The sequence below is a fragment of the Macaca thibetana genome, chromosome 1, assembly GCF_024542745.1.
Source record: "Macaca thibetana thibetana isolate TM-01 chromosome 1, ASM2454274v1, whole genome shotgun sequence".
Classification (NCBI taxonomy): Eukaryota; Metazoa; Chordata; class Mammalia; order Primates; family Cercopithecidae; genus Macaca; species Macaca thibetana.
In genome coordinates, this window is record NC_065578.1 from 151,354,249 (window position 1) to 151,373,319 (window position 19,071).

Here is a 19,071-nt window from a genome sequence, read left to right on the forward strand (position 1 = left end):
CCTTTTCGTTCTTGTCACCTGGAATATTCTGCCTTGCATCTTCACATGACTTATTCCCTCACATTTTTACCTCCTCATAGCGGGTTTCTCTGACCCTCTTGACCCTTTCTATCCTTTTGCTGTTTTCTTCCTAACACATATTACTAGTTGAATTTCCACTCCACATATACCATCTTCCCAAACTAGAGTGTAAGCTCCATGAAAGTCTCTTATTTCCTCCTCTATGTCTAGTGCCTAGGACAGTGCATGGCACATAGCAGGCACTCAGTAAATAGTCGCTGAATTGATGAATGGCTGAACTTTCAAGGGCAATCAGAACAATTTCCTTTTCCTTCAGAAAGACAGATTTATTTATATAAGTGCTAATAACCTCTCTTTTTACCACTGTGGTCAAAAAGGGAAGTAAGGTGCCAGGGGAGGGAAATCACTATTCTATTCTATGACTGGATTTTAATTTAGAAGCTGTAATTTCTATTTAATTTTATGGCATTAATTTTGGATGTACCTGTACTTATTACATGTGTGTGTGCCTTCTAGGGAAGATCTTATCGTGACCAACAGCTGCTGCTTCTCAAGAAGCACTTAGAAAATAATTACAGGAGCAGAGATCGAAAATGGATTGTTTTGTTTCCAGAAGGGGGCTTCCTCAGGAAGCGGCGAGAAACAAGTCAGGCATTTGCCAAGAAAAATAACTTGCCATTTCTTACAAATGTTACTCTGCCAAGGTCTGGGGCAACAAAAATTATTTTGAATGCACTTGTAGCACAACAGAAAAATGGAAGTCCAGCAGGAGGAGATGCTAAAGAATTAGGTATGATGGTTTTTAGCATTTTTTACCTTGTTGGAGTTAAAGGATTTTCTGGAGTTACAGAAGATGATCATTGTTCTTTTTTGTATTTATAATTTGTGTTAAAAATAATACTTAGGGAGAAGATGAAACTGTAATTTTTAAAAAATGTTTCCATTTACAAAAATAGTCTGTGCTTTTAGTAATTTACTCAAATAATACAGAAATGCATAAAGTCAAAGATGTCTTTCTCCTGTCTTACTTATATGGAGCCATTCCCACGGCTGCAGTAAACATTCTTACAAATGTCTTTACATATTGGTGGAACTATTTCTGTAGTACAGATTCCTAGAAGTAGAATTGCTAGACTAAAAGATATAACTATAGAAATGACATGTTTGAAAAACTAATCTTTTCATTTATCAAATAATATTTTCATTTACCAAATTGAGAAAGCTTTTTGGTCTTCTTTTTGTTTGTTTGTTTGTTTGTTTTTGTTTTTTTCCTGGATTTTCTTGGGAGACAGTCTTGCTCTGTTGTCCAGGCTGGAGTGCAGTGGTATGATCATAGCTCACCATAGTCTTGAATTCCTGGGCTCAAGCGATCTTCCCACCTCAACCTCCTGAGTAGCTGGGGTTGTAGGCACATGCCACCATGCCTGGCTAATTCTTTAGTTGTTTTGTAGAGATGGGGGTCTCACTATGTTGACCAGACTAGTGTCAGACCCCTAACCTGAAGTGATACTCCTGCGTTGGCCTCCCAGAGTGCTGGGAGTATAGGAGTATAGGTGTAAGCCACTGTGTCCAGCCTTGTTTGTTTTTAATACAGAGAACTAATTTAATGCAATTTGATAGTATTAAGAGCATTAAGTGTTAATAAATGACTCAGTTATTCCACTGCAAATATTTATCAAAAGGAAATAATCTGAAATGCAGGCAAAGAAGTTTATTACAGATTATTTATAATAGCCAAAACATTGGAATTAGCTAGAAGTGAGAATGGATTAGTAATTATCAAATATCCATACAACGAAATACAACACAGCTGTTACAAATGATGTTTATGGAGTGTTTGTATTGGCTTGGAAAAATATTTATGCTCTTCTGTTAATAGGGTGGGCAAACATGCAACTCTTCTGAAAACAATTTGAATTCAAGTCTGTAAACAACAAGGCAGTAGGAAATACGTGAAAGGAAAGACACCAGAATGTTAGCAGTGATTGCTTTTCTGAGTTGTAACATTATGGATTATTTTTCTCTATTAATGCTTTTCTGAATTTTCCGTTTTTAAAAATAATGTGTGTGTATTACCTTCTCACCATCAAAAAGCAAATCATACTCAAAGATGCAACTATCTTTCAGATAGCCTGGTAAATTATAAAGTTTTGCAGAAGATATTTGTGCCCATAGCGTGGAGACTGTTTTGAACAAGTTACCTAAGATACTGCTGTGAAAGTCTGGTTATAAGTTAGAAAGCTGAAAGGCATTCACTAGGCCTGTTTCCTTTGCAGTATTTTGCTATTTCTTTTCATATTCTTTAAATAAAATAAAATAATAATTGAAATGATTGGCCCTCAGAAACAGTATGTTTTTAAATGGCAATTAGGACCAGACATAGAAATAATGTCTGTGATTTAACTCAGATTTAACTGAGTTTTCCTTTTATTTGTTTTTCCCAAGCAGCTGCTTGGCAGTCAGCTCTCTTAATCTTTCATCATCTATTAAAAAGACAAATTGGAAGAGTCTTTTAATAGAAAAGGAACGTTCAGAATAGTTTCACTGCTGGAGAGACACTGTGGCAATGGCAGCCAAGCCAAAGCTTGAAGGCAAATGTCTTCCAAACAGGATTAGTTGCACTAATAAAGACTGCTGTTTTAAAATAGTTCCACCCAGGCAATATCCTGTGGTGGTCTAGATCTCAAATGTAGGGGCAACTGTTATACTGATTGCATAATAGTGAAGAAAAATGGTTGTTTTCTTTTAGAGAGAACTAGTTTACGTTTGTAACTAAAGCAGAGTAGTTTATTTTTTAATCCTACCTTAAAGTTTTTCATTCTACCTGTTTAGAAGAAAAACCGTAAGTATACCTGAAAACTAGTTTTACCTGTATTTTATTATTATTTTCCATGTTTTGGTATTTTACATTTTATTTTCTTTTGTGTTTATGTTAATTAGCATTTTATTCCATGTATACACAAACCATGCCTTTGTGTTTGTTTTAATATGTGATCCATACACATATACCAAAATTAAGTTCTGTCTGATTAACTTTAAAAAGATTAGTATTTTTGTTACCACGTGATTTAACAGATATTAAACTGAATTTTGGTGTTTTTTCTCATCATTTAATTATAAAAATTTTCAAACATACATAAGAGTTTAAAGAATTTTGCAGTGGATATCTGTGAGCTGACTAGATTATCTCTTCATCATTCTATCCATCCATTAATCCATCTTGGTTGTTTCATTTTTTAATGTGTCTAAAAATAAGCTTCATTAGTATGCTTTACTCCTAAACATTTCAGCATGCATATCATTGGTAGCTTGTTAAAGTGTGTTTCTTTACATAAACTCAGTTCATTTAGCAATATGTTATTTTTAAATTATTTTTTTTACTTGTTTTACAAGTATATTTTTCTCCTTCACAATGTTGTTCTAAAATCTTTACAGAATTTAAGGCCAGTTTTAAATTATTTGACATACGAAAGTAATATATCATTGATTCCTAATGCACATTTGGACTTATGCTTGAAAATGAGTTTTCTTTTTTTAGGAATTTCTTACATACTTCAAATAAAGAATGGACCATTATACTCTTAAAGTCTGGCCATCAGTATCCTCTGTGATGATTCTGCTCTCAGTTCTCGCTCACCTTTGTACCCCATGCTGGGATAAAAACAATGTGCAAAGGATCAAACTTAGCAGAACTTACCATCCCCTCTCCACAACAGTAGTCACCAGTTGTACGTTCCAAAAGGCAGGAAGCTTTATTGCTTTATGTGTACATATAACTCTTGCTAAAACTGAGGGAGATATTTTGCTTTTTATTTATTTATTTTTTTTATTTTTTACGTATTTTATTTTTTTGAGACGGAGTTTCACTCTTGTTGCTCAGGCTGGAGTGCAATGGTGCAATCTCAGCTCACTACAACCTCCACCTCTTGGGTTCAAGCGATTCTCCTGCCTCAGCCTCCCGAGTAGCTGGGATTACAGGGGTGCACCACCACACCTGGCTAATTTTGTATTTTTAGTAGAGACAGGGTTTCGAACTTCCTATCTTAGGTGATCTGCCTGTCTTAGCCTCCCGAAGTGCTGGGATTACAGGCATGAGCTACTGCGCCCGGCCTTTTTTTTTTTTTTTTGAGACGGAGTTTTGCTCTTGTGCCCAGGCCAGAGTGCAGTGGCAGTGATCTTGGCTCACTGCAACCTCCACCTCCTGGGTTCAAGCGATTACCCTGCCTCAGCCTCCCAAGCAGCTGGGATTACAGTCACGCGCCACCATACCCAGCTAATTTTTTGTATTTTTAGTAGAGATAGGGTTTCACCATGACCTCAGGTGATCTGCCCACCTCTGCCTTCCAAAGTACTGGGATTATAGGCGTGAGCCACTACGCCCAGCCTCAAGAGCAGCAACAAAGTGTGTCCATAAAGAATGCTTAATTTTGTTGCCATGTTCCAATATTTATTAATGCCTATCCTCAGTATCACAAATCTTGGTGTTTATATTATATTATATTATATTATGTTATGTTATATTTAGTGAATGATTTTGTTTTGTTTTGAAGTCTGTTTTTTCTGTGATGTGAGTTTAGCTTCTGACCTTTTCATAGGTCAGGTTTTTATAGGAGTGTTAAATATAAATTAGATCTTCATAGTGCATAATTGTATCAGATACTTGAATGGTGCATGTCCAGTAGATAATAGTGTTCTTTGTTTTGAGGTTCATCCATTTTATAACACAATAAGTAATGCTTAATTTCTTCTAAAGAACATTATAGAACAGTAGCACCAAAGTTCATCCTCAGAATTTTTCTTAAAGCAGAAGGTATATTGATACACCTTACACTGGTCAAGTAATCTATGTTATTTGCTATAGATAATATAAAAGTTGATTTATATTAAGTCTTTTTTTCTTTGTTCTCAGACAGCAAATCAAAAGGCCTCCAGTGGATAATAGATACGACGATAGCTTATCCCAAAGCTGAACCTATAGATATTCAAACCTGGATCCTTGGATACAGGAAACCAACAGTCACACATGTACATTATAGGTAAGAATTCTATATTAGTACTCAGTATATATCCAACAATACTACCTCAGGACAGTATGAATGTCTTAATATTTAGTTTTTAATCATACAGTAGAAATAGTTGGCTCAAGTTCATTCTTATGCTGCATTTTTAATATTAAAATATCATTTGAAGTAGGTATTTCACTCAGTTATAGAGATCTCTAAAAGTGATATTCTAGAGGCACTATGTTTATTCGGTTGCCTGACACTTGAGTAAAAGTTAACTTAAAGGGCAAACATCAAGGATAAATATATACTCACTTGGCTTAAGAAGGTATATATTAGTAGAGATATTACAGAAAAGGAGTCCTCATCCAGAACCCCAGAATGTTCTTGGATCTTGAGCAAGAAAGAATTCAGGGCGAGTCTGTAAAGTGAAAGCAAGTATGTTACAAAAGTAAAGGAATAAAAGAATGGCCACTCCATAGACAGAACAGCCCCAGGGGCTGCTGATTGCCCATTTTTATGGTTATTTCTTGATGATATGCTAAATAAGGGGTGGATTCTTCATGCCTCTCCTTTTTAGACTATATAGGGTAACTTCCTGAGGTTGCCATGGCATTTGTAAACTGTGATGGCACTGGTGGGAGCATAGCAGTGAGGATGACCAAAGGTCACTCTCGTGGCCATCTTGCTTTTGGTGGTTTTTAGCTGGTTTCTTTACTGCAACCTGTTTTATTAGCAAGGTCTTTATGACCTGTATTTTGTGCTGACCTCGTGTCTCCTCCTGTGACTTCGAATGCCTTAACTATCTGGGAATGCAGCCGAGTAGGTCTCAGCCTCATTTTACCCAGCTGGTATTCAAGATAGAATTGCTCTGCTTCACACACCTGTGACGGAAATTGAATTTCTTTTTAAATCATTAATCCACATAAGATTTTCTGAATGATTAAATTGGTAATGTAGCTATGACTTACACTTTTAAATTTTTAACATTTTAATATGTCATTTGCATAAACAATAGCAAAAACATTTATTGAATATGTATGCTAGCTTCTTGTTTTTTTAATGTAGTTTTTTTAAGGAGTTTATATAAATATGATAGGTATTTGTATGAAGCATAGGCTGATAAGGCCTGTTGGGTTTTGATCACTTTTATAGGCCTTTTAGCCTTACTGTGTTTCCATGTGAAAGACCTCAACCCCTGGCAACTACCTTACAAAGGTGAGGAATTGGTCCCAAGGAACATCACAGTTGCCACAAAAGCCCTCAATTCTAGAGGAAAACAACTCAAATTACGTACCATTGATAGTACATAGGTAGCATATTTTTATATGTGTAAACCATCAGAGTTTTATTAGTACAAATGTAAGTACAGAGTTGGAAGAATTTGAATGAAAATTAAATTCTGAAATTTAAAATTACATAATTAATAGTTGGGCTTTTTGATGTGTGAGGGATGACTATAAAATTACAGTTGATTCTGGTGTGTGGCTTACACTGAGTAAGGTAAGAGTTTAATTCTTTGTGTCTCTTTTCTCAGTCGACTCCACAGGTTTCCCTTTTACTTAAGTTATTGAGCACTTACTCTGTATAAGGCAATGTGCTAGGCCCTGGAAGAATTGCTCTAGGAACAGTTTTATTTCCACATATGTGAAACATAGCAAACCTTCAGTAAGTTTTTACATTGTAATCTATGAATGAAGGACAATGTTAATGCCCAAGCTAGGAATACATGGCTGTTGGATATATGACTATATGTGCATTCGATATATGTGCATTGGATGTATGTAGATCTTCCTAGCAAATCATACCCCAAAAAGAACTGAGATGAGGAAGAAAACATTGTGTGGTATGGGCATTCTAGTATAGGTGACCCTGCTTTTCTTTCTGAATCAATAAATAGAGGAAATTTTAGTTTATAATCAGGAAAAAAATGAATCAAATCATAAAGGATCATAGAAAGGGAAGAAATGGCCTACTTTTAGCAAGATTACTTTAACAGGCTCTTACATTCACTTGAAACAGAGGTTCTTAGTGCTGGGGCTCATGGATAGACCTCAGAGAATTTTTTAACTGAATAAATGAAATTTTGAGAATGTTTATACCTTTCTACAGAGAAAGTTCATAGCTTTCACTCTGTTCTCAAAATTATTTATGACCTCAAGAAATTAAGGACCCCTGACTTAAAGATGAAAACCTCATAATAGATAGAAGATGAGGAATGGTCAGTTTGATACAGAAAAATACTTCTAATAAAGAAAATTTAATATGTTAAACTAGTAGAGATTAAATCATGTTATAGAATCATACTCCAAGATATTAAAGTACAAATTATGCTTGATTATGAATATGCACATATACAAACCCTAGGAGTCTTGGGACAGGTGAGGAGATACACTTTTCTTCCCAGGAATTTAATCAAGATTATTGTCTAACCAATGTTAGACAGGAGAGTAAGGACCTGTGTTCAGAAATGGAGAGCAAATGAAAAGAGCAGAAAAGAACAGAGGTGTCCTGGTGTCAGGATAGTACTGTGCTTCTGCAGGAAGCCTGTGAGAGGGGATATGGGCCATGTCTTTAGCAGCTCCCAGGAATAGTCTCTATCAACTATAGAGTGACTTCTCATGTATTGTTCTTGGCCATCAGGACACCATGGTGCATAGGGAAAGAAACAGTGGTTTTTTGTTTTTTTTTGTTTTGTTTTTTTTTTTTTTTTTTTTTTTTGAGGCGGAGTCTGGCTCTCTTGCCTAGGCTGGAGTGCAGTGGCCGGATCTCAGCTCACTGCAAGCTCCGCCTTCTGGGTTCACGCCATTCTCCTGCCTCAGCTCCCGAGTACCTGGGACTACAGGCGCCCGCCACCTCGCCCAGCTAGTTTTTTGTATTTTTTAGTAGAGACGGGGTTTCACTGTGTTAGCCAAGATGGTCTCGATCTCCTGACCTCGTGATCCACCCGTCTCGGCCTCCCAAAAGTGCTGGGATTACAGGCTTGAGCCACCGCGCCCGGCCGAAACAGTGGTTTTAATTCAGACTTTTTGTTCATTTGGTTATATTTTTAAAATTTTAAACAAGGACAAGATGTTTCAATAAAAGTTTTAAAATGCAGCATTAGAAATCACATTATATATATAAATGTTAATAATATAAATAATTGGGATTAGATCCCTTTCTCTTGTAATGTGGGGAGGTTGGCAAGAAAAACTGGGTAGTATCGGCCGGGCATGGTGGCTCACGCGTGTAATCCTAGCACTTTGGGAGGCCGAGGTGGGCAGATCACCTGAGGTCGGGAGTTTGAGACCAGCCTGACCAACATGGAGAAACCCCGTCTCTACTAAAAAAAATACAAAGTTAGCCAGGCGTGGTGGCACATGCCTGTAATCCCAGCTAGTAGGGAGGGTGAGGCAGGAGAATTGCTTGAACCTGGGAGGCGGAGGTTGCGGTGAGCCGAGATCACGCCATTGCACTCCAGCCTGGGCAACAAGAGCGAAACTCTGTCTCGAAAAAAAAAAGAAAAACTGGATAGTATCAACTGCTTAAAGTGGGGAGTGGGTGCCCAAAGCATAGGAAAAGGTGGTCTGGAAACTATAAAGTTCACTAAAAAATAGTAGTTTTGTTCATTTTTGGCTTGCTTATCTTAAAATAAAAAAAACAAAAAAAAAAAAAAAAAAAAAAAAAAAAAAAAAAAAAAAAAAAAAAAAAAAAAAAAAAAAAAAAAAAAAAAAAAAAAAAAAAAAAAAAAAAAAAAAAAAAAAAAAAAAAAAAAAAAAAAAAAAAAAAAAAAAAAAAAAAAAAAAAAAAAAAAAAAAAAAAAAAAAAAAAAAAAAAAAAAAAAAAAAAAAAAAAAAAAAAAAAAAAAAAAAAAAAAAAAAAAAAAAAAAAAAAAAAAAAAAAAAAAAAAAAAAAAAAAAAAAAAAAAAAAAAAAAAAAAAAAAAAAAAAAAAAAAAAAAAAAAAAAAAAAAAAAAAAAAAAAAAAAAAAAAAAAAAAAAAAAAAAAAAAAAAAAAAAAAAAAAAAAAAAAAAAAAAAAAAAAAAAAAAAAAAAAAAAAAAAAAAAAAAAAAAAAAAAAAAAAAAAAAAAAAAAAAAAAAAAAAAAAAAAAAAAAAAAAAAAAAAAAAAAAAAAAAAAAAAAAAAAAAAAAAAAAAAAAAAAAAAAAAAAAAAAAAAAAAAAAAAAAAAAAAAAAAAAAAAAAAAAAAAAAAAAAAAAAAAAAAAAAAAAAAAAAAAAAAAAAAAAAAAAAAAAAAAAAAAAAAAAAAAAAAAAAAAAAAAAAAAAAAAAAAAAAAAAAAAAAAAAAAAAAAAAAAAAAAAAAAAAAAAAAAAAAAAAAAAAAAAAAAAAAAAAAAAAAAAAAAAAAAAAAAAAAAAAAAAAAAAAAAAAAAAAAAAAAAAAAAAAAAAAAAAAAAAAAAAAAAAAAAAAAAAAAAAAAAAAAAAAAAAAAAAAAAAAAAAAAAAAAAAAAAAAAAAAAAAAAAAAAAAAAAAAAAAAAAAAAAAAAAAAAAAAAAAAAAAAAAAAAAAAAAAAAAAAAAAAAAAAAAAAAAAAAAAACGAAAAAAAAAAAAAAAAAAAAAAAAAAAAAAAAAAAAAAAAAAAAAAAAAAAAAAAAAAAAAAAAAAAAAAAAAAAAAAACAAAAAAAAAATATAGGGAGATTTGAAAAACTATTCATGAAAGTTTTTTTTTTTTTTTTTTTTTTCTGCAGTTGAGCATAATTTCTCCCTTTCTGCAGTTAAGCATAATTTCTCCAGAACTCTAGAACTATTAAACCATATGGGACCAGCCAATTTTGTTTCACATGATGTAGAAAGGATTTGTTTTCATCTTAGCAGACTTAAAAAGATAAATAAATAAAGCAGCCCTCATTCTTGAGAATTTAATTGAAGTGATCACTTAGTGATTATGGTATATAACTGGGCAAGTCAGTACTGTTGCTGGTTTGTTTTTTTTGAGACACAGCTTCACTCTGTCGCCCAGGCTACAGTGCAGTGGGCACTGCAACCTGCACCTCCCAGGTTCAAGTGATTCTTCTGCCTCAGCCCCCTGAGTAGCTGGGATTACAGGCACATGCCACCATGCCTGGCTCATTTTTGTATTATTAGTAGAGGTGGGGTTTCACCATGTTGGCCAGGCTGGTCTCGAACTCCTGACCTCAGGTGATCTGACAGCCTCGGCCTTCCAAAGTGCTTTAGCCACACACCTGGCCTGTTGCTAGTTTTTTAGTGTAATCTTGGGAAATGTGACATATGACAGTCAGAAAGTAATCCATCCTGCTCAACTTTTATTAGATTCCACTTAAGATATTTCATGTATTTTAATTTCTCCGTTTTAAAAGAAATAATGTGATTGGTAAAATGTTATCTATAGAGTTGACAAGCATGAGAAGCCTAGAGAGTTCTGTAATTTAAAAAAACAAAAAAGAGAGCTAACGTAGATGAGTCCTAGAACACTAGTACCACTTAAAAGGCAGCTATTATGGATCAAATCAAAACAAATTCATAGGTAGTAGTAATTAAATGAAACACATTTTTTTTTTTTTTTTTTTTTTGAGATGGAGTTTCGCTTTTGTTGCCCAGGCTGGAGTGCAATGGTGTGATCTTGACTCACTGTAACCTCCGCCTCCTGGGTTCAAGTGATTCTCCTGCCTTAGCCTGCCGAGTAGCTGGGATTACAGTAGGCATGCGCCACCATGCCCGGCTAGTTTTATATTTTTAGTAGATAATGGGGTTTCTCCGTGTTGGTCAGGCTGGTCTCGAACTCCCGACCTCAGGTGATCTACCCACCTTGGCCTCCCAAAGTTCTGGGATTATAGGCATGAGCCACCGCGCCCAGCCATGAAACAGAATTCTAAGAGAAACTCCCAGTTGAAAGTACAGGTTAAGAGAAAGGTTAACAATTCATAAGTGTTAAATCTATAATAAGTGTATATATATTTGAGATACTTCTATTATATTTTAGGTAGATTTCATATAGGGCAATAACTGTGCTTCCTATGTAGTACATCTTGGTATCTGCTGAGAGCCACAAAAGATGGCTCTGGGTGGCTGGGGTATTATATTGTTATACGATAGCATTCCTTACCATCAGAATTCACTTGGGAAACAATATAGTTAGCATAACTTATTTAACATTAATCAGTGGTTTGTCTATTTATTTATTTATTTATTTTGAGACAGAGTCTCGTTGTGTCATTCAGGCTGGAATGCAGTGACGCAATATCAGCTCACTGCAACCTCTGCCTCCCGAGTTCAAGCAATTCTCCTGCCTCAGCCTCACAAGTAGCTGGGTTTACAGGCACCTGCCACCATGCCTGGCTAGATTTTATTTTTCCATAATACATTTATTTTCACTTCTTACAAATTATAGTCCAAGCTGCCAAATAAATTCCACTACCTGTTCTGTACCTCATTGGAACATAACATGACAAGCAAGTATATGGAGATCTCTGAGCAAAAGTGGCATTTTCCCACAGAGTAACTCCCTTCATGCTGTGTTAATAAGTTCTTTTTAAAAAAAAAAAAATCTTTCTTTAAATAGAAAAATAATATCTAGATTGCCAGAATGTACAGCAGAATGTTTTTCTTGATTTGAAATTTCTGTACTGACGCTTAGGAAAAAAGCATAAGAATGTAATAACTTATTTTAAATACTCTGAAACTGTTTATTTCTTCCAATAGCAGTTTTCTCCATTAATTTACTACTCAGGCTTATGTTGGTTTTTAGGATTTCTAGAAGACATGACATGTTATATATGAAACACCATAAAATACACATTATTTTTATATAAAATACTACTGAAGTACTTAAAATACCACATAGATGAGAAAGTAAACATTTGTGGCAGAGTTGTATACTAGAGCCTGTCTTACAAATAGGTAGTATTGCTATGTTTCAAAAGTTGAACTTTTAGGGCATGCATTGAGAGCATATTCCTCAGAAAATTTGTGGCAAATGGTGATTAAGTGCCCAGGCAACTTTGCTAATGCTGGGACTCTGGTGGCCAGAAGTTGCCCTGACTTTGGCAGATGCATTGTTGTGAGATGCAAATGATGTACAGGTAAAAGGGTCTTTTAGGCTGTGCACGGTGGCTCATGCCTGTAATCCCAGCACTTTGGGAGGCCAAGATGGGCAGATCACTTGAGGCCAGAAGTTCGAGATTAGCCTGGCCAACATGGTGAAACCCCATCTCTACCAAAAATACAAAAATTAGCTAGGTGTGGTGGCATGTGCCTGTTACTACTTGGGAGTGAGACAGGAGAATCGCTTGAACCTGGGAGATGGAGGTTGTGGTGAGCCGAGATTGTGCCACTGTACTCCAGCCTGAGCAACAGAGCACGACTCTGTCTCAAAAGAAAAAAAAAAAAAAGACTTTTAAAAAACACAAAGCACCTTTTAAATATAAAGCACCATTATTAAAATATATAAAGAATGACAGATTATTGATAAGTTCGGTATTTATAAATCAGCATTCTCCATATATATTGGATCGCAGTCATTTATTACTTTAAGAGAAAAGATGCTTTTTAAAAAATACATTTATTACCAATATTATTTATTGTTTAGGTAAATATTTTTTATTAGCTTGCATACAACTACATTATTGAACTTTTTCAAAAGTAATGCTTATTTTAAAAGAACTAAGACTTATCTAAGGGAAACATCTGAGAGTAAAGAACTTTTTCCTCCTCCTGACCTCTTTTTATTTCTGTCAAACTGGAAGACAGCTTATTCCTGCTAAGCAAGTAGTGGGCACAGTGCACTGCTGTTCAGTGGTTAATAGGAAAATTAAACATGATTAGATTTTAATTACAGGGAGAGTATTTATAGGGGTAAAGACAAAAGTAATGTCTGTCCTTAATATAAATGTCTATTTCCCTTCAGTTAGGACAGTGAGTTAGAGAAAATGATCCTTGTGCAGAAGTAGCTTATTTTTTCGTGTTTAAAATCTTGAGAAAAGATATAACCATAAGTGTAGTGGCATAGATAGATTACTAAAAGCAGAGGTGGTGTTTTCATGTGTAACTTGATTAGGACTTTGGTTACTTGGGAGAAGGCATTCAAGTATGAACTTTGGGAAATAACTTATTTTAATTTGGGGAGGGGGAATTAATTTAGAAAAGAAATATTAATATTTTTTAAAGATACATATGCTGTCTAGCAAGAGTAAACAAACTAACATTTTGACATATTTGCTTTAGGGTATTTGTAATTGATAAAAGAAATGATACACCATTTTAGGCCAATCAGATTTGGAAAAATCAAAGATGGTGACTTGGTCACCAATATGGGAAAAGGTGATCTCTTATATACTGCTAATGAGATTACAATCTACTGTGATCACTTTGAGGACTAGCTGACTATACTTATAAATTGAAAATGCACATACTCTGTGATCTAGCAATTTCCATGGCTGGGCACATACATAGCCTACATTAGTTTGCAGAGTATTATTAAAATTACATCTGCACAGTGAGAATTATTGTCAAAGAGATGAGGGAAAAGTTATTTGTGAGAAAAATTACCAACACTTAAAAACAGAGAATAATATTTTGTAATTTTATGCCTAACCCTGTATGTATTTTTGATTAATATACCATTTTGGTCTTTCCTTCTGCTTTTACCCTTACTCCCTAAGACAACAAAACAAAAAAGTCATGAGTTTTTATATGTTTTAGGGGCTGTAATTTCAGAAATAGTTATTCCTTCAAAATCTTTTTATTACAGAAAATTTCAGACTTGTAAATGAAATCTCATGTGCACATCACACCCCCTCAACAATTACCAACTTATGATCAATGTTACCTCCTATACGTTATTTTCAGACCCCAGTGGATTATTTTGAAGCAAGCCTCAGACATCATATAATGTCATTTGTAAATATTTCATTATGTATTCTCTAAAATGTAAAAACATGAAAGACCTGAATATATAGAAAGAGAATACGTGTGTTCATAGAGGTGAAAACTCAATATTATAAAGATGACAGTTCTTCCAGATTAACCTATAAATTTAATGTAATTCCAAACAGAATTCAGGATGGTTTTTCAAGAAACTGGACAAAAATTTGGTTATAAAATTCATTTGGGAGAGTAAAGATAAATGAATAGCTAAGATAGTTTTGAGGATGAACAAACTAGAAGAACAAAGGAGTTCTTCCTACTAGATGTCAAGTTTAGTTACACTAATGTAATTAAAACAGTGTAGTTATAGGAGAAAGTCCAGATCAATGGAGAGATTAGAAAGTTCAGGTCAAGATTTATTTGTGAACTCACATGTGATTGAGTAGCCCTTTCCTATCAATGGAGAAAGGACAAACTATCCAATAAATGGTTTTGGGACTGTTGATTCACAATATGGGAGGAAAAGCTAGAATTTCACTCCATACCATATACCAAAATTAATTCCGGGTGGATTTTATCTCAACAACAATGATGGGAGCCTAAAGTATTTGGGTGGGTGCAATGAACCGTGCCTGTATTCCTAGCTACTCAGAAGGATCACTTGAGCCCAGGGGTTTGAGGCTAGCCTGGGCAATAAAGTATTTGAAGAAAATATAGGAGACTCTTAATGTCTTCAAGTAGGGTAGCCCTTCCTTACAAGACACAGAAATCAGAAGTCATAAATCATTAAGGAAAATATAAATATGAGTACATCAAAACTAAAAACTAGGCTGGGCACAGTAGCTCACGCCTATAATCCCAGCACTTTGGGACGCCTGAGGCAGGCAGATCCCTTGAGATCAGGAGTTCGAGACCAGCCTGGCCAATGTGGTGACCCCATCTGTACTAAAAACACAATAAATTAGCTGATATGGCGGTGAGCGCCTGTAATCTCAGCTACTCGGGAGGCTGAGGCATGAGAATTGCTTGAACCCAGGAGGCGGAGGTTGCAGTGAGCTGAAATAGCGCCACTGTACTCCAGCCTGAGTGACAGAGTGAGACTCTGTCTCAAAATAATAATAATAATAATAATAATAAATAAGTAAATAAAAAGAAAATGTCCAATTAAAAAAACCCTAAAAACTAGAGTGTTCAAGAGACACAATAAAGTGTTTGAAATGCACATAAGAAAAGTGAGTATTGAGTATGTAGTCATGTGTCACTTAATGACAGGGATAGTTTCTGAGAAATGTGAAATTAGGTGATTGCATCATTGTACGAACATCATAGAGTATACTTAGACAAACCTAGATGGTATAACCTCCTACACACCTAGGCTGTGTGGCATAGCCTATTGCTCCTAGGCTGCAGACCTGTACAACATATTACTGTAGTGAAGACTGTAGGCAATTGGAATACAATGGTAAGTATTTGTGTATCTAAACATATCTAAACATAGAACAGGTACAGTAAAAATACAGCATAAAAGTTTTTTTGTTTTGTTTTGTTTTTTTTGTTTGAGACAGTGTCTCTCTCTCTGTTGCCCAGGCTGGAGTGCAGTGGTGCGATCTTAGCTTACTGCAACCTCCACCTCCCCGGCTCAAGCAGTTCTCCCACCTCAGCCTCCTGGGTAGCTGGGATTATAGGCATGCGTCACCATGCCCAGGTAATTTTTGTATTTTTAGTAGAGATGGGGCTTCACCATTTTGTCCAGGCTGATCTTGAACTCCTGGGATCAAGTGATCTACCCACCCTGGCCTCCCAAAGTGCTAGGGTTACAGGTGTGAGCCACGGTCCCCGGCCAGTATAAAGGATTCTTAAAATGATACGCCTACCATATATGGAGCTAGTAGGACTGGGAGTTGCTCTGAGTGAGTCAGTGAGTGATGAGTGAATGTGAAGGCCTAAGATATTACCCTATACTACTGTAGACTTTATAAACACTGTATAGGCTACACTAAATTTATTTTAAAAATAAAGTAATTGTGCTATGGCATTGCAATGACTATGACATCACTAGGCAACAGGAATTTTTCAGCTCCATTATAATCTACGGGAACCATTGTCATATATGCAGTCTGTCGCTGACTGAAATGTCATGTGGCACATGACTGTACATGTAAACAGCTCAACAGTTTTTACAAATCAATAATATTTAAAACCCAGAAGAAAATGTACAAAAGACACAAAGACTTTTCGTTATTTATAGAAATAAAAATATATGAAAAGATCAGGGAAATGCAAAACAGGGCAAAATACTATTTTTTTTCTCATCAATATCAAATATTGGTGAGCTTTTAGGGAAGTTAACACACACAAATCGATGCAGCCAATCTGAAGAGCAGTTTAGCAATATTTTAAATTATCTACGACATAACAATTCTACTTGGGGCTATATATCCTAGAGAAAGACAGGATATTACTGCAAGATATTTTGTAAGAGTAAGAAATTAGAAATAATCTAAATGTCCATTAGTAGAGGGATAACTAAATAAAATATTGTGTATTCTTTTTTGTTATTTTTTTGCTCAGAGCAGAGAGCATTAAAAATATCATGTATTCTTCAAAGGAATATACTAAACAGATTTTTATTTCTGAGTGCTTGACTCCTTCACTAGTATGTCTAATAGTCCTCTCGTCAGAGGCATTTGAACCGGAGCAACTCCATCTTGAGTAGGGGCTGGGTAAAATAAGGCTGAGACCTACTGGGCTGCATTCCCAGATGGTTAAGGCCTTCTAAGTCATAGGATAAGAGGTTGTGGCACAAGATACAGGTCATAAAGACCTTCCTGATAAAACAGGTTGCAGTAAAGAAGCTGGCTAAAACCCACCAAAATCAAGATGGGAACAGGAGTGACCTCTTGTTTTCCTCACTGCTACACTTCTGCCAGCACCATGACAGTTTACAAATGCTATGGAAACGTCAGGAAGTTACCTTATATGGTCTAAAAGGAGGAGGCATGAATAATCCACCCCTTGTTTACCATATAATCAAGAAATAACCATAAAAATGGGCAACCAGCAGCCGTTAAGGCTGCTCTGTCTATGGAGTAGCCATTCTTTTATTCCTCTACTTTCTTAATAGACTTGCTTTCGCTTTAGTCTACAGAATCACCCTGAATTCTTGCACAAGATCCAAAAATCCTCTCTTGGGGGCTGGATCAGGACCTCTTTCCCATAACACTCTCTCAAACTGAACTGTGGATTTCCCTAAAAATATATACTCCTTCATAGCCTTTACTATCTCATTATTGATAACAGCCTCCATCCTTCCTGTCACTCAGATGAGAAGCCTTGGGGTCGTCCATGGCTCTTCTTTTTCTCTCATATTCTGCATCCACTCAGTTAGGAAATCTTTTTGCTTCTAAATTTAAATACATATCCCCTGATCACTTCTTTTCACCCTGGTCCTAGCCACTATCACCTCTATCCTGCTCCTAGATTACTACATAACCTCCTAATGTGTCATCCTATTTTTACCTTTGTCCCCTGGCGAATTCCAACATAGTATCCAGAGTGCTCCTTTTAAAAGTCAAATTGTGTCAATGCTAGGCTCAGAATTCCATCATGGCTTCCCATCTAAAAACCCCAAAGTCTTACAGTGGTATCTAAGGCCTTATTTGACCTCTTCCTTCTACTCTTTAGTCATTCCCCTGTGTCTATACTGGCTTTCTTGCTGTTACTGAACATCCCAAATGTATTCCTACTTCATGTTCCTACTGACTGTTTCCTCCTCCACAAAGAGTCTTCCCTTGGAAATCTGTATGAAGATTGCCCTCACTGCCTTCAGGCCTGCTCAAATGTCCTCTTTCCACCCTACGTCAAATTGCAGTTGTTCCCCTCAGTCTAATATGCTTAAGTGGATTTGGGATGATTTTCTAATGATATTTCTTGTATCTGAGAGTTATAAAAATGGTATTCAAAGCCCATTCCATAGAGATAATGTCACACCATTGATACCAGAATTAAGCTCTGAAAACCACACAATAGAGATGTATGTTTTGTCATATATTAACATCTCTGAAATCGGGAGACATCTTAAAATCAATGTAATAATGCATTGGTTATAATTTAATTGGACATTTGGCAGGCAGCACTTCAAACAAAAGTCTAAACGATAAATGCTGTTCCTTTCCCCGCCCCACAAAAAAAGGGCAGGCAGCATAGTGACTGCCATGTGGTTAGAGTTCAGCTGTTAACAGCGGGTGCCTCTGGGGAGGGACTCGTACTTTTCACTGTACTATTTGAGTGTTTTTTTACAATATGCATGTATTCTTCAATTAAAAATAACTAATTGAAAAAAGAAATTGCCCACAGAATTTAGGGTTTTGGATTAATAACTATTTGAATAATTGCAACAAAAGCATTTTCATCTGGTAGGTATAAAAATTTAATAAGTTCACATTTAAAATGCATACCATTTAATAAGATACTAAATAGATTTTTCCCTTTTAAATCAAGGATATTGAAATACTCAAATTACATAGTCTAGATTTTCATATTCTAGTGTTGTATCCATAATTTAAAACTGAGCTTTAAGAGATTTTAATTTACATAATTATTTTTTGACATAAAAGGACAAAGTAAAATAAAATTAATATAGTAGGCCGGGCGCGGTGGCTCATGCCTGTAATCCCAGCACTTTGGGAGGCCGAGGCGGGCGGATCACCTGAGGTCAGGAGTTCGAGACCAACCTGATCAACATGGAGAAATCCCGTCTGTACTAAAAATGCAAAATTAGCCAGGCACAGTAGCGCATGCCTGTAATCCCAGCTACTCAGGAGGCTGAGGCAGGAGAATCGCTTGAACCCGGGAGATGGAGGTTGTGGTGAGCCAAGATTGCACCATTGCACTCCAGCCTGGGCAACAAGAGCAAAACTCCGTCTCAAAATAAATAAATAAAATAAAATAAAATAAAATAAAATTAATATAGTAAAAATCAGTTATTCAACATATTGGGGACCAAGTTTTAGGTCAGCTTTTTGTAATAACTGTGAGTAACTCAAATAACATATTACCCTTGGATACAATAATGATGTATGTTCAGGTCTTTGCCACCCTCAGCCCCAGCCCCAAAATTACTCATCTAATGATAATATTGCCCTTAAAGATTTTTGAGCTAATAGTTGCATTTTTTTCCCCTAGTAGAAGGAAACAGTGTCCTGTCTTTAGTTTTTCTTA

At 35.0% G+C, this 19,071-nt stretch overlaps 1 protein-coding gene across 3 annotated transcripts in view; it reads left to right on the forward strand.

The window, feature by feature from the left end:
- Positions 1-19,071, forward strand: part of LPGAT1 (lysophosphatidylglycerol acyltransferase 1) — a 95,158-nt gene that overhangs the window by 52,576 nt on the left and 23,511 nt on the right. For 2 of the 3 annotated variants that reach the window (XM_050780967.1, XM_050780958.1), the window contains 3 exons: positions 538-811; positions 4,931-5,057; positions 6,180-6,242. In XM_050780967.1, coding sequence (XP_050636924.1) covers positions 538-811; positions 4,931-5,057; positions 6,180-6,242 — 464 coding nt within the window. The remainder of the gene's footprint in view (positions 1-537; positions 812-4,930; positions 5,058-6,179; positions 6,243-19,071) is intronic. The other variant, XM_050780976.1, reaches the window with a different exon arrangement.